Here is a 24,442-nt window from a genome sequence, read left to right as displayed (position 1 = left end):
GGTCTGGCAGTTGGAGCACTTGGAATTGGAGGGATTTGTGTACCAAGATAGCCACTCCTCCTCCCATCTGATTTTGGCGGTTTTTATTTACTACATAGTATTGTTTCATTTTTACGGTGAATGCCTCTCTCCAGTGAGTTTCAGATATGAATACTATGTGTGGTTTTTGTGATTGAAGGTAGGCTTTAAATTCAACTAAATTTGATTTTGTGTGACTTCTGGCGTTATATTGTATTATTTTAATCATTGTTGCTTAGGGGGTGCAGATCTAGGCTGCTTCTGGATTTTTTGCTAGCTGGATCTAATCCTTTGTTGCTTGAGATTTTGGCTGGGGCCATCCTCAGGTTGGGGCTGGCGATTGCTCTATTGTTGCTGATTGCGTTTAGGTCTTCATTTGACAGAGTCTCCGACAGGCTTATCTCCATATCTTCGGATATTGGGCTTGGTAGCAAGTTCGCTATCAGGTCACATAGTTTTTCGATCTTGGAGTTTGTCCTTTTCTGCCCAGTCTCAATCGATGCTAGGGAGTTCTGTATTCTGGAGACTGTTAGGTCTAGGTTATTGACCTTTTTTTCTAGGACACGGTATTGCGAAAGGTCTTTTCTGATTTGAGCAAGTTCCGTCTGCATTGCTGCTATTTGCCCCTTTAGGATTTCAGTCTCCGGTTCAATTTGGCTTGTGAGAGCCGGGGAATTAAGTATTTGACTGTAGTTTGAACGGTTTGTTTGAACGAGGACATTTGGTCTACTATGTTCAGATGGTGTTGCTCTGAGTGATAATTTCATCCGCTGAAACTTGGGACAAGTTGGCGAACTTGCTGGGTGTTTCCCACTACAGTTAATGCAGTGGGGAGGGGCTGCACAGTTTGCCATATCCTCATGTATCCCTCCACAGTTGTTACATCTGGTCGCGTCTCTGCAGTTGTTGCTTGTATGGCCTAATCTTTGGCACTTTTTGGCGCACCTTGGAGGGCCCGGGAAATATGGTCTCGGTGTGAATGCTATCTCATTGATTAGGATTTTTTCTGGTGCGAGTCCGTCAAAGTATAGTGCTACCGTGGAGGTTGGGACTGTTCCTGATGCTCTATCAGTTTTAAAGCGATACACGGAAAGGATTGGATACCCTTTGCTTCTTAGGGCATCATAGATTTCTTCCTCTGAGTCGCCTGTAGGGACTTGATGGATGGTGACTCGGGTTCTGCTTGCTGATTTGGGTTGTGTGCACGCGACCATTATTCTGCCGTTTAGAACGTACTTCACCTTGAGTAGTAATTCTTGTTGTTCTTTGGATTTCGGCCTTATAAAAAGGTCTCCTCCGGCGGCGATTGTCACTCCTCCAGCTTCGAAGGGGCCTAGCTTCGATTCAAGTTCTTGTAATATTTGGGAGATTTCACAAGTTTTCATTTGCTTAAACGATAATCCGTCTTCTCTTTTAATGAAAAGCGGTATTTGCTTTGATTCAGTGACTAGCGACACCATTTTGGGCTTGGGGGGCGTCACCTGTGGGGGCAGCTTATTTCACTTGGAGGGGGGGGGGGATTGAAAGGCTTCGCGGTTTTTCCGAGATTTTTGGATACACTTTGTACACGTCTAGTCGATGCAAAAGTCAGGAAAGAACATACATCTCTTATGAAATCGTTTAGTTCATTCGGTGTCTTTCTTATTCGGCAGACGACTAAACAAACTAAACTAAAAATCAACAGTCAACAGCGTCAACGTTGCCATAGCTTCAATATTTTTGAACCAATAATTTTTAAAATACGAAAAGAATATTAATACTATTGAAATCGAAAATTAAAATGTTACCTAAATTTGAATACGTAGAAGAAGACAAAACAATTACTGTCGTGTGTTTGTTGATCTAGATTTTTAAAATGTTATCGATCCTAGTTGAATTACCGCAACGTATGGAGTAAACTCTGGCATCGGTAATTAGCGCTCGGCCCCGCGCTAATCGGGGAGCTTTTTAGTCGATTCGGTGCGGTTACAATTCTTATCGGTGCGGTTATTTCAGTGTTCGGTGCCTTCCCCTATTGCACCTTTAAGGCAATTGGTGGCACTGCCATCTAGCATGCGACCATGTGACCCTAGTCACGTGATTCTCGTTGGCCTATCAAAACACAAGGTCACTGATAAGGCCACTCGCTTATGGCCAGCTATGGCTAAGACGGTGCAATCGGTGCAGCACCAATTCTGACACCGACAAAAAAATCCCCGCGTCAAACTTCCCCGATTAATTTTTATCGGTGAACGTTAGCGGTGTACCCGATTAGAATGTGATCGGGGCCGAGCCCTACTTTTATGATTTTTATTGAAATGAAAAATAAAGTCTTGGAGTTCTACTGTCGGCCGTAATAATTATTTAAATATTAAGTGGAGTTTTACTGTCGGGTGTTTGGGTTCTAGTGTCGGGTGTTGGGGTTCTACTGTCGGGCATTAAATATCATATTTAAGGTATTCAAGTTCTATTGTCGGACAAAAAAATATGTTTTTAAAATCATATTAGTTCTACTGTCGGGTGGTGGGGTTCTACTGTCGGGTGGCGGGGTACTACTGTCGGGTAAATAATGCAATATTTAAATTATTGGAGAACTATAGTCCGGAAAAAAAAATTACCATAAAGAGTTCTAATGTCGGTTGCTAGAGTTCTACTGTCGGGCATTTGATATTTTATAAAAATCGTTGGAGTTCTGTTGTCGGGCATTGGAGTGCTATTGTCGGACAGAAGAGTTCTATTGTCTCATGCTATTTGTTATTTTTAATTTTTTTTGTGGGGTTCTAATGTCTTTGGAGTTCTATTGTACATGGAGTTCTACTGTCGGATTTACCAACAATTTTTTTAAATATTTTTAAAAGTGGAGTTCTAATGTCTTGGAGTTCTACTGTCTTTGGAGTTCTACTGTCTTGGAGTTCTACTGTCGCCATACCATGAAAAATGTTTGAAATTTTAGAAAAGGAAAAAATTTGCGATTCTGAGCGCCAGATTGCGAAGGCGTTAGTAGATAAGAAATAAATGAGAGAGAGAGAAAGGTTTGTAATTCTGAACGCCATATGGCGTTTGCGTTCAGTTAGAGTGAAAATGTGAAAAAGAGAGACGAAGTAGTTGGAATTTTAAACGCTAGATGGCGTCCGCTTACTCGAAATTAAAGTATAAGATTAGTATAGATTGTAATTAGAGATAAGTGTTGCTTATCTCTAAATATGTAAGGAAGTCTTTTGTTTTTGTCGAGTGGAATTGTGAAATTACGCTCCAAATATAAATAAAGTCAATGGCAACAAAAAATTTAGAATTTTTATTTATTTTGAGAAGAAAAGTCACAAAGGTCTGTAGAGATCGATAAGATCGTCTAGATCTGCATGAATTATGATTATGTATTCCTCTTCTTCTTCTTTCTCTTTCTCTATATTCTCTTCCTCTTTTTCATCTTCTTCTATATTCTCTTCCTCTTCTTTCTCTTTTTCTATATTCTCTTCCTCTTCTTTCTTAACCTGAACCGCTTTCTAAACCTGGATCTTGAACGGGTTGATCACAGGGGTCGGATCCGGGTTCGGGTTGTCAAGGATACTCTTGGGCCAGAATTTAGGGCGGGTGTCAGGCGAACTTGGTGGCGTCGGGTCGTCGTGTGGGACGTTCATCGGGTTGTGCCATATACGTCCACTTCCAAAAATTACCGGTGTGCCGTACTTCTCCTCGATATAGCGCGTGATGGTAGCGTTGTGCCCAAAATTGGGTTGGGAAAATTGGCTCGGGATCCTCCTGGAGGGACAACGCAATCAAATTTATCTTATTTGGGGCTGTAGCGTTTGAAGGCCCGTGGTGTTGCTCGTGTTGCCCACTTGGAGTTGGTGGGGTGTTCCTCCTTCTCCTCCTTCTTCGGTTGGCTTGTACCGGATGTCGCCGGAGTACTTAGGAGTTAGGGCCTCCTTTAACTCCGATAGCGGCACATGTTTCACCAGTATTGGAAGGAGGGACTCCAAAGGGGACGTCGTTGTTGCTTGGCCGTCGTGGTTAGCTACAGCAGCTGCTTCAGCGTGGCGATTGTATTGTTGGATTTTTCGCCGGCCTTCCGGGGTGTTGCGAAACTGCCTCGGGAGTTTGGGCCCTGTCAACGGCTTCTCTAAGCCTGCAGCCCTCCTCTGCGCCCTCTTGATTTTTTCTAAGTCTCTAATTTTTGAATAGTTCTGGAGACCCGAGGTGCTCCGCTTCCACGGAGAATAACCAAGAGAAAAAGAAAAGAAAAATTAATGGGAGGCTTAACCTCCAACAAAAATTTTTTTGAAAGAAAAGAGGAGAAAAATAGAGCACGCCAGTAAGCTTATGAATGATATCTACATTATGAACAGTCGGACCTGTGCTCTAGCAATCAATTTTATGAATTGGTATCAGAAAAAGGCTAAACTGGAAAATTTTCTTTTCATTTTTGACGAAATGGAGGGATTTCACGCATAGCAGTTACCTGATTTACCAGCGACGATGTTCCTTTCTGAAACTACATCATGGAGCTGGAGAGTGTCAGTAAATAGCCTCATCATTTTTACGGAAGAACTGTTGAAAGCGGATTACAGCGAGATTTTGACAACTTGGTTCAATAAAGATCCCGTAGTAGTATGAAGTATGTTTTCCACAGTTTTCCTAGTTATTTTTATTAATAAAGAAATCAATGTTTTGACATTTTAAAAGAGGTTCAAACAAAGCCTTATGGGCCTTTTCTCCAGGGTCCATCAACCATCCCTATGACTCTGGTTTTAGTCCCATAAGACCTTCTCGAGGAAACTTGTTTTTTAATCGTAGCATTCTTATTATGGCAAATTTTTTACCTTCTTCTCCTTCTTTCTCCTTCTTCCTCGAAGGTTCTCTTTCCATGGCCAGGTCAGATCCTGAATTCGGCGCTGTAGCTCTTGAACCTTGTGAAGGCCTAGTGTCCTGACTGAGGGCTTTCCACGCTCTCTGCCTGCGTCTTCGTAGCCTCTCTCATCGGCTATTTTGACAGCGTCCGCGTGAAGTCTCGCCTCTTCTAGGAATTCCTTACACGATTTGATGCCTAGAATGTAAAGCCTTTTATAGTGAGCCGGACTCAGACCCCTGAACAGGTGATCAATGAACACCTCTTCAGCCATGTCGGGCTGAACAATATGGCACATGTCCATCACATCATGGTAGTATTCCGTGATGTCTTCGTCTTTTCCTTGGACTCTCATGCGCAGTTTTCTTTCAGTCTGTCGATTCAGGTGTACCGCCATGAACTGCTTCAAGAACAACGTCTTGAGCCCCCACACCTCTTTGTGGTGCGCTGGCTCGTCGTCCCTCGTGGCTACTTGAATCATCTGGTCCTCCCAGTGCTCCGGATGGGCATTTCTCGCCTAAAGCACTACAATCCATTTGTAGGCCGCACCCTCGAGCGACACGTCAATAGCCCTTGCGAGATCGTTGTTGGACTATCGATTGTGACGACCAATCCATTCGAATCGGTCAATTCACTCAATTGCGTTCTCTTTTGACGTGCCTCGAAACTTTTCGCGTGCCTTGTAGTGGAACATTGGGCGTTCCGCCATATCTTCCTCTTCTTCCAAAAACGGGTCCCAATCTAGTTCGGGATCCTCCAGAGACTGTTGGCTTGAGGATCTCGCGACGCTGAGTTCAACTCGTCCTCGTCTCACCGCTGCTGCTTCCAGTGGAGTGCTAAACACCCTAGCCCGTAGGCCTTCCCTCGGGCTTCTTCTTTCCCAATCCTCTCTTCACCCTTCCGCCTCGTCGTCCCTCACTTCCAACGGCTGTCCGCTGTCGGTACCTGACGATCGGTTGAAGACCCCAGTGATATCGACTTCAACGCCAACCATGCGTCTTCCGTCGTCAGCCTTTACCACTCGCGCTGACACCCGCCGCACCTCCTTCTTGTTCCCGGTCACCAACCCCTGCGTTGCGAGTAAATTTGGGTCGTTCGACTTCCTCCGCTGTGAATTCGATACTTGATCGCCTCCGACCGTCTTCACTTCCGCTGACATGGTGACATGGTCTGTGCGTCGATCCTTTCCTGAACAATGGGAACTAGTACCTGCGGGATAAGCGACTCGCGGTTGTCGAACTCTACATGTCGCGTCCACGATCCTTGATCGCGATCGACACCCCTCACTTTCTGTCACTCCTCGTCTCCCGCTCCGGTTTGTGCGTTCATCCTTCTCTTGTACCCTACCTCACGAGCACCCTCACACTGCTCACTTGCAGTTACCGGCTCGTATGCCCATTCCGCCACAGCACACCTTGTTTCCGAATTCCAAGAATCCTGGTTGGTCTGTGCATCCTCGAACTCCTCGCCTTGTGGCTCGGAATCGAAATTGCGACTGGTCTGGGACCTCTCGCGGTAGGGACACCTCTTTGGTCAACCATGTACCTTTCTATCCCAATCCCGTTGAAGATCGTGCTGCTGCCCCTAGAGGAGCCGTCCATAAACGACGTCACACTTTTTTTGACTACTTTAGACCCCCCCTCCCCCTCGTCACTATTCGTCACAAATGTCTGACTCCCCCTTGAAAATGTCGTCACAACAGCTGACCCCACCCAAAAAAATTTATAAAAAAATAGCCAAAATTAATTTCAAATTTCTTTTTATTTATACTTCCAGATAGAAAACAGATATTAATCCCGCATTAAACAATAATAATTAAAACAAATTACAATGTTATTTTTGATCAATGAATCACATTATTCCTCCTCCCATGGTGACTGGATATGATCATTTATCGATAAAACAGGAAAAGCAGGAGTATTAGCTGATGGTTCTTGAAAAGGAATAGCTATATCAGTCAAATCGAGATCTTGTTCATCAAACCAGTCGACACTTTCTCCATTTTCCTGAATTGCGATTATGACCATCATCTCGCGTTGCCTACGAACCGCTAATCTTGTAGGCCATACTCTTCTAGCGGGCACGGCTGCGACTTGTTTATGTTTTGTCGAATGACTACGCAACATCACAATTGAGGCGAAGTACTGATTGCACGTTTTACATACTCAATCATTCAGTGAAGTTTGCACAGATGGGCAATAAAGATCGTAGGGAATCTGTTTATACTTGTTGGCGGAACGAGGAATCAAGTGGTCAATTTTCAAGCTCTGAGACAAGAACAAAGATGGGGAATTAGTGTGCGAAGACATATCGTTCGGACGTTCTGGAACACGCAGTCCCTCGCTCGTTTGAACGAAAGGGAGTGGTTGGAGTAAGAATCTTTCTTGGACAATGTTGAAATAACTGCTCCGGGGTCCGCGCACTTGACTATTTGTATGAAATATTGACTAGAGCGAATATGAACATCGCACCAATTTTGATCTTTATTCAACAATTCTGCCTCCAGTAGCTCAGAAGTTCCAGGATTGACATACTCGGCAACCATCGGGAAATTATCTTCAACCATTTTTGACCAGATTTCGGCTAATACTGTTCCTGCAAAGGCAAAGTTCTTTTCTTCAAGATCTAAGTCGATGGTTTGACCTCTGTTGTCTAAATGACTTCCAAAGTGATCATGTGGTAAAATCTGACCACTTAATTCTTTGCTTAGGGGGGCCATCTTTCTCTCCACCCGATTAGAAGCGCTTCTGCCCGGTGCGTTGGTAGCTATGAATAAAGCGTCAAGGTCGTGCTTGACGAAATGATGAATGGCAACTTTAATAACTTTATGGTACGGGGGATTTTCGTCTGGCCCACCATCAACAGTGAAGACGAAGATTGGTTTGACGAGACGTTCTACTCCAGATTTTGTTGTAGAATCAAATTCGGGAAGAAGCAATAACTTTTCGAAATCGAAAGCATGGCTAAATGCCGTAGACGAAGAGTGCTTGCCGGATCTAATTGCGATATATGTCGGGCCGGAATACCTAACTGCTTGTCGATCTCCTAATCCATTTGGCTGAATATTTATCCCACCATAGACAGAAGGTATCAGCTTGTGCCTTTCAGCTACAACCCAGTCGTGATCGGGTAGACTGAGTCGATATTCGACGTGATTAGCAAGGGACTTTGCTTGTTAGCAGCCGTCAAACCAATTGGGACCCGACACTTGTCGTCTTGGCTGATAAAACAGACTTCATCTGGGACCAACGTCGAAGCCAATTCCTCCAAATGCCTGATTGTGGCTGTGCAAAAGGGGCCATCAATATGCTTTACGTGCTTGTCGTTTTGGGCTCTAATGAGTTTGACTGGTACAGTAGAAACATGCCGCTGGCCTTCGAGAGATGAGCTTCGATTGGGAAGAAGACGAATGTAAAGCCCACTGCGACTGATTTTGAAACCTTCTCTTCTTAATTGATCGGCTAACTGATCCCGTGCTTTAATACTGCGATAAATATCACTTTGTCTTTTTTCGTGAGATGCAGTGCCATGTAAAGCAAGATCGACGATAGCCTTTAATAATAACGGCTGATCGGCTTCTAATCGTTGCCTACCAGGTTGATCTCGAACCTTTAAAGCTTTTTTATTTCTGGATTTTCTTCTAAAATGGCTTCAAACTTTCTTTTTTTTATCATCTCTAGCCTTTTGTGATCTTCTTTGGTCGTCTCTTTTTTTCTTCAATTTCTTTTCTAGTTCAATTTTCTTGAGCTTCTTGGACTTGAATTCTTTTTCTTGCGTTTTGGAAAGTAAACCATTTTATCCCGTTCATACAAATCAGTTAATTCTGAATTCAAAACATCGATCTCAGTTTGCAGTTGCGATTGCACGATAGCAATTTTGTTACTTTGGTTCAGACTGCTCGTTGGCCCCGAAGGCTTTTCATTAATTGACTTATCAACAACTGCATCATCATCTGGCTCATCGAATTGGTTGGAGTCGGGAAGAAATTCTAAAGGGAGAGAATTGTCTTGTGTTTAGGCAGAAGCTTTGCCCGACTCTTTCCTCCAAAATCCCATAAGTGTACCTTTTTTTTGCATGGCAACTGCTTTAAATTGGGCCAACAAGTTATTACATTTTGATGACAAATTGGAATCATTTTTGATTTCATTCCATTTCTTCATTACATATTCTTGGCAATCCTTTCTGCTTTTTGTAGGATTTGCTTTAACAAATGCGTCATAAAAAGACTGATACAATTTGTTTTTATCCATTTTATCGATGAAATCGATTTTTTTTGTTTTGGTTGTAGACTAGACCATAGAAAATATACAGCTTGTATAAAAAACAAACTAGTACACGGTATTGAAACTACGAGAAAACTGAAGATTGAGAAATTAAGTCTGATGAATATGGTACTTTCCCCAAGAGATGGCGTTAGTGTCGATTGCGCGACGTCCCATTTTTGAAACCCCCTCTACCCCCCTTCGTCACACTTCGTCACACTAGCCTTACCCCCTCCCCCCTAGGCATTTGACATCGTTTATGGACGGCCCCAGAGGTGTCGCCGGCCTCAAACCCGAGTAATATGTCTGGATCTCCTTGGCCGCCTCCTGCACTACCAACAGCAGTAAAATTCATAAAACGATGTGTTTGAGTTTATGCAGCAACTCGTTCTTCTAGCGGCATTATACATAAGTTAATACTTAGTGAAAGATTGTATTGAATCCTTACGTTTTATGCAGATGAAATGTTTTTTTGTTTCGACACTAGAACAATACAATGACTGTCGAGTATCGTACTGAAATCGAGACTCCGCCTGACTCTCCCCAGTCCAGCGTCCTTTTATTTTCCTCCTCGTCGTCGAGCCGACGATCCCAGGACGTCCGTCCTCTTCCTCGGTTTCAGCAACCCCCATGTGCATTTCTCAATCGGCGGAATGTAACCTCAACACACTTCCTCATTCCAGACAGATGACATGAGACGATTACATAGTAGTACACAGGGTAAACAATACAACATGAAGGAAAAATATAAAGATATATCCTAGTTAAATCAGTATTGGTGATGTGACACACTAATACAGCATGTAAACAGGATACAATGGCTTAAACACACAATTGCTTTTAGAAATCGACAGCTGGAACTACAACGAGACCGCATCCATGAAGCAAAACGGCTTTTGTCAATATATGCGCGAGTTGTTTTCTAGTTTCAACATATCCCACAACAATTGTTTAGACCTCAACCTGTTCTCTAATACAATGATAACGGACCTCAATTTGTTTAGCTCTTTTGTGAGCTAAAGGGTTGTCGGCGAGTCCAATCGCACTTTCATTATCGCAGCGGATAAGTGTAGGTAGAATCTGGGTTGTACCCAAAATGTCCAGCAAAAGCCATACTGCTTCTCTGGTTGACTCGCTGGCAGCAATGTAATCTGATTGCATTGTGGACAAAGCAACAATTGCTTGCCTTCTACTAGACCATGTAACAGCACCACCATTTAAAATTAAAACATAACCCGAAGTAGAACGTCTAGTATCCGTGTCGCCCGTGTAATCAGCGTCTGAATAGCCCACCAGGACATGGTAGTTGGAGTCGTTTCCTCCGAAGCAGAGGCGATGATTGAATGTTACCTTAAGATACCTAAAAACCCGTATGGCAGCTTTCCAGTGTTCCAAACCAGGGTTTTGACAATGTTGCGCCAATTGTCCGGCCGTGAAGGCAATATCAAAGCGCACAGTGAGGGCCGCGTACATGAGACACCCCACGAATTCACGGAAAGGAAGATCAGCCATGGTCTGGACATCCGCAGGACTAGATGGGGATGCAAACATTGACAGGCGTGGTGAACCCTTCAGCACGGGAAATGAGATCGGCAGAGCAGCATTGATAATCGAGAGCATTGATAATCGAGATAAATCTGTCGATTAGCTCGATCGCGAGTGAGCACAATGCCAACAAATAAATCTGCAGGTACCGTGGTGATTTCAAACTTCTGATTGAGGTAAGAAACCATAGCATCAAGGCTCAATGTAGAACTTCCAGCCACTAGGCCATCGTCGACCCAAACAGCAATGATGAGGAAGCTGGTAAGGGGCTGTTCATAAATTACGTAGTAGCTTTTTTACTGTTTTTGGCCCCCTCCCCCCTATTGTGGTAAGCTGAGTAGAATCGGAAACCCCCTCCCCCTAATTACGTAGTAAACGGCAAGACCCCCCTAAAAACTATATCTTAAAAAGTAGGCAAATAAAGGGTTTAAAAAACTGTATTTTAGCAACCGTTTAACTTTTACATGAAACAACAATTTGCTCACAAATATTGATTGATTCTGGGTGTAACTGCGTTATAAACAATTTAATAGGCAGGATATGACTTATTTTTTAATTCACTCATCGTTCTCCCATGGATTATCAAAATGCTCTTCAAGCGTCACAACTGGGCACGATAAGATCGAAGGCTTTTCGACAAATGGTGGGATTCCAGAAATATCCAATTCGTCTTTGTCAATCCATTCTGCGTCCTCTGCTTCTAAGCCATTATTGTCATCTGATACAATGATAGCCATCATTTCTCTAGTTCTTGTGACGATGAACTCTTTCTCAACAACTGCACTTGCGCTTTGAGTCTTCTTTTTGTGTACAATCATGTGACTCTTCAGCATAACTTTCGATGCAAAATAAAGCGAACATTTTTGGCAAATTCGATCCAATAACTGCGACTGAACTGAGGGTGTGTAAAGATCATAAGGGAGCGTAAGGAATTCTTTAGTTGAATTAGGCAATAAGTCGCGTGAAAGATGGAGCGATAAAAATAAAGAAGGAAATACGTGACTTTCAAAGCCACTTCGATCAGAAGCTTTTAACCCTTTGTCAGATTGGATCAATGGAATCGGAGGAGGAATAAACCGCGTAGGAACAACGGCCAAGTATGAGCTTCTCGGCTCGTTAATACAACACATTAGATTTTTACACTTAACAATTTGCGTAAAGTACTGGCTCGTGCGAATATGTTCCGAAAACCAATACTGATCTTTCACGTTGAGCCGATCTTGACTGAATTCACAATAATTCGGATCCACATATTCAGCAACACAAGGATATCCATCAAATACTACTTCGCTCCATACCTCTGCCAGAGTAGTCCCAGCTTTTTCAAAGTTCTGTTTTTCAAGGTCCACATCGATGGTCTTACCAGCTGCGTCAAGGTGGTTCCCGTAGTAATTATGAGGAAGAATTAACCCAGATAGTGGGCGACTTAAAGGGGCCATCCTTCGCTCTGCTCGATTATGGGCACTCCTGCCTGGTGCATTGGTAAAGATGAAAATCGCATCAAGATCGTGTGACACAAAGTGATGTATTGCAACTTCAATTACTTTGTTGTAACGAGGATTTTCGTCAGGACCCCCACCAACTGAGAACATAACAATCGGCTTCACTCTCTCATCTGAACTTTTTGTTATAGAGTTGAATTCAGGGAGGTTCAGTAATCGTTCAAAGTCCATACAATGACTTAAAGCAGTTGAAGAACAATGTTTGCCGGAGCGAATGGCGACATAAGTTGGACCTGAATATCCGACAGCACCGGGCATTCCTAGGCCATTTCTGTCAACAGCTATGCCTGCATATACAGATGGGATGAGTTTGTGCCCAGCTGCGACAACCCAATCATGGTCCGGAAGTTTTACCCGATACTGCATATGCATAAGCATAGGGGCCTGTACATTTGCTGCCGTTATCCCTATAGCCACTCTTGCTTTGTCGTCTTGAGAGATGTAGCACACTTCTGACGGTCCCAAAAGAGATGCAAGTTCATCCATGGTACGTATAGTTGCTTGACACAGTCTCTGATCTGGATGACTTTTATGAAAGTCGTTCTGAGCCCGAATAAGTTTACTGGAACTGTGTCAATATGGCGCTTTCCTTGGTGGCTACTACTCCTTTTAGGCTGTAATCGAAGGTACACTGATGATCTTTTCACGTGAAATCCGTCTTTAGTAAGTTGCTCAGTTAAATCATCCAAGGTTAAGATGCTACGATAGATTTCATCTTGTCGCTTTTCATGAGCCGCTGATCCATGCCTAGCGATTCGGACAATTTCAGACAACAACAAAGGCTGTGTTTCTTCGAGGCGAGGCCTACCCGCACTGCCAGAGTCCTTGATCTTCAGTTTTGATTTTAAATTAGGGTCAGCAACAACAGCTGAATTAAGAGCTTCTCGACGATTATCACGGAACTTTTTTTGATTTTGTTGGCGATCTTGTAAATTTTAAAGTTTTTTCTTACATTCATCCAGCTTTCTTTTCTTAGCCTTAAGAATTTCCTGTTCTTCTATAGTTAGCATGTCCATTTTTTGTCGATTATAAAGACCAACCAAATCCCCATTTAATAGATCAATTTCATTTTTAGTTGCTTCTTGGGCAGGCCTTTTCGCAGAACTCGTAATTTTTGAACAAAGGTTCTGTTCTGTTTCAGAGTCCGTCAATAAAGGTTCACAAAATTGATCCGAATCAGGTTGAAATTCTAGTTCTTGGGGCCTTTCTATGGTTGTTTTTGTTTTTAAATGAGATATCGATGAGTTGGCGAAAAATGGCATTAATCCACCTTTTTTTCGCAGCAATAACATTAAGCTTTTTAAGATATTCTTCAGCTTTTGGTTTTATCAACAACGGTTTATTCTCTGAACTTGATTTTATTGACTCCCATTCTTTGTTAAGTTCTTTTTGGCAAGTTTCTTTTTTCTTGTCTGGATAAGCCTTACAATATGCCTCAAATAATTGTTGGTAAATATTAGGCTGAGACATTGTTGACCAAGGTCGGGGTCAACGACTAACTGAGACGAAACGAAACAACCAGTTTGCCATTCAATGGGGATTTCCCCTTCATGTCTAGGCCTGTCTGGAAGCTCCTCCCCATTTCCCCCAGGCTACTGCAGCAAATTTTACTTTTTTTCCAAAAAAATTTTTTCCCGCACACTACGTAGTAAAATAGGAAATACCCCCCTGAAGCAAACCGTAGTATTTTGTCAGAGCCCCTCCCCCCTAAAACGTACTACGTAATTTATGAACAGCCCCTAAGCGTGATGTGGTAAAATAGGGGAGACCGTTCCCACCTTGGACAGGTCCGGGTTTTCCCTATTATGTCCCATCCCTTTAACGCGATCTTTTTTTTTTTTGCAAATCAAGTTTTTCCCTTTCTCCCAACCACTCCCAACGATTTTTGAAAAAAAACTGTACAATGGTAATTATAGAAAATGTTGGCATTCAAAATCTTTGGTGTTTTTTGCCTGTACCGGGGTTGCATTGGACGGTCGCCTGTCCCACTTTAGACGTGGTTCTAAAATGGTCAAAAGTTGGTTCTTAAATTTCAGAAACAAATGTCAATCATAGCTCTTAATGTAATTAACAATTTAGGTAAGATTAATTTAAGAAAAAATCGTAAGAAAAACAGTTTTCTTATGATAGAAGATTTTGATAAATGAAGTATAGGGGGGGGGGTGGAGCTAAGTAACATCGATAACTGGTTAACCAGAATTTGTGTCAGTTAATGTAATTACATTAACTTATATAGGTTTTGAATGTTGTGATGCTCAGAGAAATAGCCCAGAGAGTGACAACCTTTTTTAAAATACGCCTACTAAATTTAATTGTAAAAAATTTCAACAATTTATAGCAAAACTATGTGTTAGTCTTTCAGCGCGTTGATTTGGCCCCTCACAAAACACTACCACTAATTGTCTAATCTTACCCCTGGTTTTTGTACAATATGACCCCAAAAAAAGAGATTTGGGAAAATTTTTATATCGAATAAACTAGGAGGAATGAAATTTTTTTTCTTTTCAGACTTCATCCTTGAATAAGTCAGCTAGTTACTTAAAATAACTAAACGTAAATAGTATAGTAAAAAATATTAATAAATGTAGCAACAAGAGAAAAAAAAATTGCGAATTTTTCGCATAGATTCTTATTTCATTCACTACCAGAAATGTAATTGAAATAGGTATTTCAAATTTCTGCACCATGTGCGGAAAGTGAATAGAATCACAATTTAATGAGAAAAACAATTTTATCACGATTTCATCTATTTTTTTGGACACTGTCTAACATGGGACAGTGTCCAATATGGGAATGGTCTCCCCTACACATGGGTCAGCGGTGCTCTGGACGGGACCATAGTTGATAAGGGCCACATCCCATATATGAATTTATTCAACCGGCAAACTTCAAGTTCACGGCCAGGCACAACATAGCCCTCGAGTTGAGCAATGCAAAATAACTTTATCAATGAGGCCGTTGAGGAAGGTGGTGGTAACATCGAGTTGAATGAGTTCAAGATCGCGAGCAGCAACAATTGCGAGAATGACACAGAGGGAATCATATCGAAAACGGGAGCAAACGATTCCTGATAGTCGACTTCTTTCACCTGGCAGTAGCTTTTAGCGAAAAAATGACAAGGTAATCCAAGTTTGTCCGTTTTCAATTAAAAATCCCAGCCACTGGGAACTCAAGTTCGACCAGGAGGGAGGGGCACAAGGGTCCATGTCTGATTCTTGATGTGGGCCGCCATTTCATAATCTGTAACCGGGCGCCATAACTCACTCTCAGCTCCACTCATGGCTTCGGTGAACGTTTTCGGTTCGTAGAACAAAGAAGTGGCCTTAAAACTCATGGAGATGAAAGTCGACATGGATAAAGAAGGCGAATGAAGAACTGCGCACGCACCTTTTATTTCTATAGGGAATAGTTTCTTAGGGACCAAACCACGAAGAGATTTCTGAACCGGTAGGGCAACAGGACGATCCATCTGTGGAGGAATGACAGGAGTATTTATGGGTACAGGTATAGAACTCTCATCTGGGGTTCCAACATCGGCCATAGGTATATTTGGTGTCGGAGGTGGAGTTGGAACGCCCAAGAGAGACACCGACCAAAATGGATAGTTTTCATAGACTTTGATATGTCCTGATAGGTGGGTGCGTCCAGTTGCTTCAACGAACACACGAATTGCCTTCTGTTCCTCACTTTCACCAACATAGATGCCTTTTGTCGCCTTAGGGTCGAGTTTCTGAAGCAGAACATTAGGCGTAAAGAAATAGGCCACCGATCCAAAAACGCGAAGGTTCGAAATGTCGGGTGCTTTTCCGAAACACCGCTGATACAGAGTAAGAGTTTCAGATTTCGATTATGTCCGGTTCAAAACATACACAGAGTAGTTGATTGCCTCAGCCCACAATTTCAGCGGAATTTCTTTTGCATGCCGATGCCCGATGCCTAGCCGATTCGACTGTTGACCGATGATCCCGTTCAACTATGCCTTTTGGTTCGGGGGTATTGTCGCGGGGGGACAATTTTAGATTGTCCAAGCTTGCGCCAAGACAATATTAATTGTATGAGAGAGTATAACACGATCTTAACTGTGTTGACCCTTTATTTCTCAGCTGTTTTAAAGGTAGGGAAAGAAACGACCTGACTGCTCGGCCTGCCGCCAGAGCCTCAGACCATTCTACAAAGTGTAACAAACACACCACCGTAACAAACAGGTGTAACACCATGGTAACAAACAAATAATAACATGGGCCAAACATTGGCCATTACAACATTAGGCCAAACATAGGTCAAACAAAACATGAATAATAATAATAAACATAGGCCACAGACAATCCAAACTGGGAATTGCCCCTTATCTCCCGCGTCCGCGACTTCCTCTTAGACCATAACGCCCGTTGCCAAAGGATCTGAAACAAAAACGGGATTCGGTCACTCGCACAAATAATGGGCTACGCCCGACCAACTTAACTGTAAATAGGGGTGGGTGGTGGGAAATTTACAGTTAAGATCGTGTTATACTCTCTCATACAATTAATATTGTCTTGGCGCAAGCTTGGACAATCTAAAATTGTATATCGATCGATAACATCGATCTTAACTGTGACTTTAAAGCCTATATGAAACTCAAGCCAAAAAACCAATAATTATAGTTACACAAAACCGGTTACTCCAATTAACCCGGCCGAAAGGGGACTAACAACCATTAAATCTGAATAATACGATACCAATCGCTGTCCGGGATCAAGACTGACGCGGCAACTGACGGCCCTGGCTCCTTCTCGCGGTGATAGAATTTTTTAAACGTAGAAGACGATGCCCAGTGTCCGGCACTTAGGACTGAATCTAATGAGGCTCCCACCGCTACTGCTTTAGAGGCTGCTGCTCCCCTGGTTGAGTGGCCCGAGAAAACACCCACGTCAATGCCCGAGTCTTTAAGTACATTCTTAATCCAATTCGAAATTGTCTGGCTTTTAACTGGGTTGTGTTGCCCAACCGAGCTAATGAAAAGAAGCTCGCTGTTCGAGTCCTTCCTGAAGCCCTCTGTCCTCGAAATGTAGCACTTTAAGCACTCCACTGGGTCCAGCGGCTCATCACCCAGCCTTTCCAGAGAAAATGAATGAAGCGCTCCTGATTTCTGGGCCTTGCGGGGGCGGGTCAAAGAGAACGAAACCCGATTAGTCGAGAACTTAATAGAATTTTTACCGATCGCAGCCAAATCTGAAGCCCGGAAAAGGGTCGCTAGAGCTAGGAGAGTGGCTAGCTTCGCTGCCAAAGCCACTAACGAAAGCGAGGCGTTCTCCTGTGTCCTAAGATAAGACAAAACCACATCGACATCCCAAGTGGAATTATATTTGGCCGACGGTGGCCTTCTGTTAAAGATACCCTTCATTAGCAGTACAATCTTAGGGTGTTGACCAACCGGGTGCCCATCTACTCGCTCTAGAACAGACGATAGGGCTGACCGATAAATATTTACCGTGCTATAGGCCTTGGACTTAGACTGCTCGGCCAAAAAGGATGCAACTACTGGAATAGCGTTGCACAGGGGATCGTGACTCCTTCCCAAACACCAATCCGACCAAATTCTCCAGCTCGAATCGTAAGCGGAATTTGTGTTGTCCCTGACCCCCCCCAACAACAACTCGACCACTTCCGCCGAAAACCCCTGTTTAGCGTATCTATCCCTGACAACTTCCACGCGACTAGCCGGAAGCTGGGTACGCTGCACAGCGGGTGATTTTCCCCTTTGACCGAACGCAATAGCGACGGATGTGGCGCCAAAATCCGCGGTACATCGCACGCCAGACTCAACAGCGACGCGAACCATGGCTGGCTCGGCCACAGCGGGCAAATTAATACTACAATTGCTCGATCCCTTTGGATCTTGGTCAAACATTCTTGAATTAAGGAGAAAGGGGGAAAAGCATAGGCTTCCAGCTCCGTCCAGCTCAGCGTGAACGCATTGACTGCCCACGCCCGAGGCTGAGGCTTCCAAGATACGAACTTCGCTAGCTGACTGTTCCACGGGTTGGCGAAAAGGTCGACCGAAGTCCTCCATACTCTCGATAGAGCCTGAAAAACCTCCAGACGTAACCTCCAATCGCTCCAGTCCACTCCCCTGCGGGATTCCCTGTCTGCAATGGAATTCAAAACACCCAGTAAATGCTCCGCTTTCAAAACAATGTTCCTCACCTCGCACCACCGAGCCACATCTAGCACTAAATTATTCAGGGATGCTTAGCGAGTCCCTCCTTCTTTATTCACATACGCTACCGCGGTCGTGTTGTCCAATCTCAACTCGATGGTACAGTTGCGCCTAGAGCCCGCAAAGGCCATGAGAGCATTAAATGCTCCCAACATCTCAAGCTCATTGATGTGAAGATTCTTCTCTTCATCCGACCAAGACATGCCTGTCGTAATGCCTTCGCAGACCGCCCCCCAACCTGACAAAGACGCGTCTGAGCAGATCGACAACGTAGGTTCCGCCTCGAACAAAGACTTACCCTGGCAGGAGGCAAGATTGGTTATCCACCACAATAAATCGGATTTCACTGGATCAGTGAGATCCACTTTCGTGTCCAGTTCCCCTTTGTAAAACTTGGAGTTGTTTATGTACAGCGACTGCACTTCCCTATAATGTGAACGAGCGAATGGAACGGCCGATGACGCCCAAGTAAAATCCCCTAACAGGCTTGCCAACACCCGCAGCGGAACGTTCCGCTTACTCAATATCCGACCGCATCTCTCAACCATCGAATCGACTTTCTTTGACGGTAACCGAAAACTCAAAGTAACCGTATTAACGATGAGTCCCAGGAATTCCATCACCTGAGATGGTGTCCCCACTGACTTTTCCTCGTTAATCACAAATCCCAGGACGCGCAATAAGATCCCAATAAAACTGTATTGCTCCAAAATCTTCAACTCGCATTGATTTAATACTATAAGGTCATCCAAATATATTACTACTCTGAAACCCAAAGTTCTCAAAAGAGCCACTACGGGCTTCAAAAGCTTTGTAAACGCCCACGGCGCCGACGCCAGACCAAAACAGAGACTTGTAAACTGAAAGACTTCCCCTGCCCACAAGAACTGTAAAAATTCGTGAAAATTCTCATTAACCGGGACTGTCAGATAGGCGTCCCTCAAATCAATTTTGACCATCCAATCCCTTTCCCTAATCAAATGCTTAAGGGTGGGCAATCCCTCCATTTTAAAATGTCTGTAAACCAGAAAACAATTGAGCCTTCTCAAATTAATGATCGGTCTAAAACCCCCCGACGCTTTCTTAATAATAAACATAGAACTGACGAAGCCGATCTTGCTAGCCTTGACCGCTGCTCCTTTCTGAAGTAACGCTCCTACTTCCTTATCTCCTATCGATAACTGATCGACATCCATGCGCGCGTTACACGGGAATTTGACCATCACGGGCGGCGTTTCAAAGTCCAACTCCAACCCGTGCCTCACTACGTTGAGGATCCACGGATCAGCCGAAATTAATTTCCAGGCCTTCGAAAAATGCTTAATTCTACCGCCAATGCATCTCTCACTAACTGCTAAAGGCTTAAGCGATAAGTCATAAACACAATCAATTACGAACCCATGATTGGCGTTGATCCAGCCAGCACTGCCATTGAACTGCTGATGAGACGGTCCAGCCCCCACGTCGATTTGCTGGTGAGACGGCCCGGCTCCGTTACCAAAACGAGACGTTCCGCCCCCACCGCCAAAGCTATCCGAGTAGAAACGCCCCTGGTAGCCACTACTCCGAGTACCATCCCGCGGCTGCTGCTGATGTTGGTGCAGGTGAGTCGCGTGGTACGGCCTGAGACGCGGATCCTTTCCACTTTCACCGCTCTTCCTCTTTGCCCCGACATCCAGGCTGACAAGTGCCTCGAGCAATCTCCCACTCTTTAACAATTTGTCGATGATCGATGCACCAAACAGGTTCTTGTGCTCGAGTACGTTGAACACGTCCCGATTCTCGATTAACTGCATACAATTCTCGCCCACAATGGAGAGGATGTTTTTCCGACGGAAATCCGAGACGTCATAAAACGCCCTTCCCGCCAACTCGAAAGCGTGCTTTACCGCCTTCCCTGCCTCTCCTTTGAGCTCCAAACTTTCCAGAAAGGCAAGCACTGGAAAGACCGGTAACATCGACTGGTGGACCTTGTACAACACCTTCTCCACATCGTTCACTCCCTTGCCTATGGACGGGCCCAACTTCGCCTGGCACTTCAGCAGCATCTCGAAATCCAACGAAAGTGCTCTCAAATCGATGTCGTCCTCTACGTCCATGCTACATTACAAATAATAAATGTTACATGGCTTTTCATGGAAACGACAAAGACGGAAAAAAGGGGACTCTCTGGGAACTTCTGTTTTTTTTTTTTTTTTTAAACTGTGTTGCGCTTAATCAAGCGGAAAAGCCAATCATTAGATGCCGGATAGAGGTATGGCCGTAGCAAGACCCGCAATGAGCACGCCACAAGTGGGCCCCTCAAGCCTTACCACCGATCAAACTTTCCACCCGGCACAGGTAATCAAAAACATCATGTCGAAAGATTTCAAAGTGTGCATAAGCCAGCTAGAAAACAATTATTCCAAATGTATAAATTTTGAAATAAGTTAAGGGCATCAACGCCCGAGTACCTGTACATCTTGTTTAGTTCCTTTAACCTCTTGTTGCTCGTCCCTCTTCTCAGACGCTTCAGCATGCGCTTACAGGTTCTGAATGTCGGCTTAAGTTTCTTCCTCCTCTTCGATTCCTTAGCACCTTTCAGGGCCGCCACAATCTGCGCCGAAAAACTGCTATCCTCCCTCCAAACCCATGCCAGCCAAGGGTGGGTTCGTTGGCATGGCCGGGATCGATGGTCACCACCTTCTTCCTCCAAGACATCTTCCTCGCCCAGGGTCTGCCGAATCAAAGACGTTAAGGCAGCTGGCACGGCGAAAGCTTCGCTCACTTGAGGATGGCTGGGATTATCCTGGCTGTGACAGTCTTCTGAGTGAGAAGGGGGAGGAGCCTTCCTCACCCTTTTAGCGTGGCGAGTATCCTGAGCCGACTCATCTGATGATGAATCCGAGGAAGAAGATGACGTACTCGAACTTGAACTTGAGTCGTCACGAATAAACTTGCGCCTCGGCATTCTGCAGTTTAGGTGAGAACTCACTGACTTAACTAAACTTGAAAAGACTTAAGTGAAATTTGGGGAGTACAAACTCTAACCACCTTCCGCTACCGACAGCTAGAATGGTCTGAGGCTCTGGCGGCAGGCCGAGCAGTCAGGTCGTTTCTTTCCCTACCTTTAAAACAGCTGAGAAATAAAGGGTCAACACAGTTAAGATCGATGTTATCGATCGATATACAATAGCAGATGTTCGTATCTCTTCCTAGAGACGCTACAGCCGACGCTGTAGTTACGAATGTTACTTGTGGTTATGTCATCGGGCATTACTCTTTAATAAGTAGAAATTCCAGAATAGAATAAAAAAGTACATTAGAGTCGGGTAACCTTAGGGAAAGGGCGTATTTTCAAGGCTAGTATAAAACCCACTATTTTCTCCCTCATCCCTCTCTTCTTCCGCTAGACTTGTAGACGTTCGGTAAAGTGTAACTCTTTCATTTCTTGTATTCCGCGTATTCTTTTTTCTGTGTCAAGTAAATACAGTGTGTTAAGGTCCAGGGTGACAGTATTTACGTAGTGCTAGTTTGTAGTTGTATCCCCAACGAAGTCAATTGAGTTTTCAGATAGTTGTTGATGTATTCTGTTCTACCATCTCATCGAAGAAGTTGGACACGGCAGCCAGTGGCGGTGAACAGTCTTAATAAAATCGAGAATCAGTCAGCTGTCTCTGATTTATGTTTGAGAAAGTACACAGTCATATACTTGCTGTACACGTCCTTAAAAAGAACTTAAAAACATGCACCTCCAATCGAATCAACTTGCATAGGGCCAACGAGGTCTGATACTATACACTCTCCGACATTCTGGTAGATAGTGTTGCTGTTGGTTAAGGGTAGCTTGTGCATTTTCCCCATTTCACAGCCATGACAGCATGTGTTCAACTTTGTAGATCCTAGTGTAATAAGCATTCCCATGACTCCGATTCCAGAAGTCAAACGTTGTATGGCTCTTTTATTTGCATGACCAAGGCGTTCGTGCCATATATTAAGAGTAGTTTGACTGGTGGAGGCTGCCAAAGGTGACTCTGAATGAGTGATGACAGCTGCATCTACCTTTTAGAGCGTTTCACCAGATCGTGACGCAGTCATGATGATTGTGCTATCTTGCTCAACAGTTGCATTCAGACCACTGAAGGAAACTGTGTAACCACAGATTGAAAGTCGAGCAATCGAAATCAGAGTCACCCCCAAACCAGGAACGCATAGGACATTTTTCAATTCTCTATTGACGTTTACTCCTTTTACACTGGTAGTCAACTTGATGGTTTCCATTCCAACAGCATGAAGAAGTTAACCCCCAATGCCATTAATCGGCCAACTACCAGGTGTGATGTCACTCAGTTCCACGAAGTATGAACGTTCTTCACTCATGTCTCTAGATGCTCCAGAGTCTAGAACAATAGCATCAGCCTCAATAGCTGACAAACAGCAATCGGAAATGAGGGAGAAATCCACTCGTCGCTGAGAGTCACTCCCTTCTCCATCGTTATTGGGTATTTTAGTCAGAGAGGGTTGCTTCTCTCCTTGGTTAGCAATGCGAAGTCGACATACAAATTCGTAGTATCTTTTTTTCCCACAATAGGTACACTTTGCATTGTTTCTATTAAACGAATCTCGTGGGGGAACCCTACCACGACTGCGACCACCTCGAAGCCTACGAGTCAAAGATCCTCTTTGACTCCCAAATCCTTGAAGAGCATTGATCATGATTTCATTTGATGGGATGTGGTTTCCCTCTTCTTCCACTCTTTTCACTTCAATGTCTTTGCTCTGAAACAATTCTAGCTCGCAGGGCATCCATAGTTCTTTCGTTGTTTGGTACATTATCACACGATGATGAGAGAAATCCAAATCTTGCAGGAAGACTGCAAATGATCGTGGTAATTAAGTCATGTTCAGTGATGTTCACACCTAGATCGTTAAGTTCCGCAGTAATCGATTCTAGTGCGAAGATGTGGATCATTATGTCTTGACTGGGTGTCGGTCGAAGATTGAGAAAATCTCTGTGCAAAAGATGTTTATTATCAGCTGCACGCTGTAAAAACTGTGTCTTCAATCTAGTCCACATTTCGTTGCTAGTTCTGCTGTTAAGTAGCACGAGTTTTCTAACTTCGTCACAGCTATTAAAGATGAGGAACCTTCCATAGCAATCTCTCATTTTCCATTTATCTATCTCGTCACCATTGACAAGCATAGGATTTCCTACATTTTCATCGAACTGTGAGTAGATGCTCACCCTACAAATATCGACCAACAACAATGTAGAATTTAGAATATTTTATTCTCTTCCAATGTAACATGAATTGGGTGTAATACCTCAACGATGTTTCAAGTTCTTAAGATAGAACATCATCTCCATGTTGTGTTTCCAGGTAGGAAAGTCTTTACCATCGAACTTTCTGGTGTGTTCTATCACCTCTAATGAAAAGTTAGCAGCCATTCTAGAGTATGATTTTATTAAATAAAATCGTCGACTGGGCCCATAACCTGTTGGAGTTTATGCAGCAACTTGTCAGTTCTTTCTAGCGGCATTATACATAAGTTAATACTTATTGATAGATGGTATTGAATCCTTACGTTTTATACCGATGAAATGTTTTATGGTTTCGACACTAGAACAATACAATGACTGTCGAGCATCGTACTGAACTCGATACTCCGCTCGATTCTCCCTAGTCCAGCGTCCTTTTCTTTTCCTCTTCGTCGTCGAGCCGACGATCCCAGGACGTTCGTCCTTTTCCTCGGTCCCATAACACCCAACCGATACCGTGAACAAATCCTAAACGACCATATAACAAACCACCGACACAACTTACGAAGGCGTTATGAAGAAAAAAATTACCAAATCCTCACATTTTCTCCACAGATGCAAACACTACTACTCATTCTTTGCTTCCTTCATTCACTTAACCCTACTTACCCTATCTACGCATCCATCTGTGATTGTAATAACGTGAATATTCGAGGAATCCTGGACATTGAATCGCCTTACTACTGTGACAACGGGAAAGCTGAAATGCAACACTAACTGAAAATACCGACTGCCTACACTTTGGTGACTACGCAGAAACCAAGAGCTACTTGGAAAGGATGGACATGCAGA

At 43.7% G+C, this 24,442-nt stretch overlaps 3 protein-coding genes across 3 annotated transcripts; all 3 read right to left on the bottom strand.

Moving 5' to 3' along the window:
- Positions 1–10,056: 10,056 nt before the first annotated feature.
- LOC123469921 (secreted RxLR effector protein 161-like) lies at positions 10,057–10,617 on the bottom strand. The gene has a single exon (XM_045169260.1). It carries the CDS (start codon positions 10,615–10,617, stop codon positions 10,057–10,059), a length of 561 nt encoding a protein of 186 aa, XP_045025195.1.
- A 590-nt stretch (positions 10,618–11,207) lies between these two features.
- LOC123469920 lies at positions 11,208–13,786 on the bottom strand. The gene is given in 4 exon segments (XM_045169259.1): positions 11,208–12,712; positions 12,715–12,982; positions 13,193–13,424; positions 13,426–13,786. Coding segments are annotated over 4 exon segments (2,202 nt in total). The 5' UTR covers positions 13,623–13,786.
- An 8,843-nt stretch (positions 13,787–22,629) lies between these two features.
- Positions 22,630–24,225, bottom strand: LOC123469919. Its single transcript, XM_045169258.1, has 3 exons — positions 24,182–24,225; positions 23,251–23,576; positions 22,630–23,204 (listed from the first exon to the last, which is right to left on the bottom strand). The coding sequence occupies exons 1-3, from the start codon at positions 24,223–24,225 to the stop codon at positions 22,630–22,632; spliced, it is 945 nt and encodes a 314-aa protein (XP_045025193.1).
- Positions 24,226–24,442: the final 217 nt, after the last annotated feature.

This window comes from Daphnia magna, linkage group LG2, assembly GCF_020631705.1.
Source record: "Daphnia magna isolate NIES linkage group LG2, ASM2063170v1.1, whole genome shotgun sequence".
NCBI lineage: Eukaryota > Metazoa > Arthropoda > Branchiopoda > Diplostraca > Daphniidae > Daphnia > Daphnia magna.
This window is presented reverse-complemented; position numbering and strand designations above follow the sequence as displayed.

Excerpts from the sequence above, each read along its gene's own strand:
- LOC123469919 (XM_045169258.1), bottom strand. The coding sequence starts at position 24,225 with ATGAGTAGTAGTGTTTGCATCTGTGGAGAAAATGTGAGGATTTG. Across the intron at positions 23,577-24,181 it reads GGAGAAAATGTGAGGATTTG|GGTGAGCATCTACTCACAGT; the intron begins GTAATTTTTTTC and ends CGATATTTGTAG. Across the intron at positions 23,205-23,250 it reads TGCGGAACTTAACGATCTAG|TCTTCCTGCAAGATTTGGAT; the intron begins GTGTGAACATCA and ends GATCATTTGCAG.
- LOC123469921 (XM_045169260.1), bottom strand. The coding sequence starts at position 10,617 with ATGGCTGATCTTCCTTTCCGTGAATTCGTGGGGTGTCTCATGTACGCG.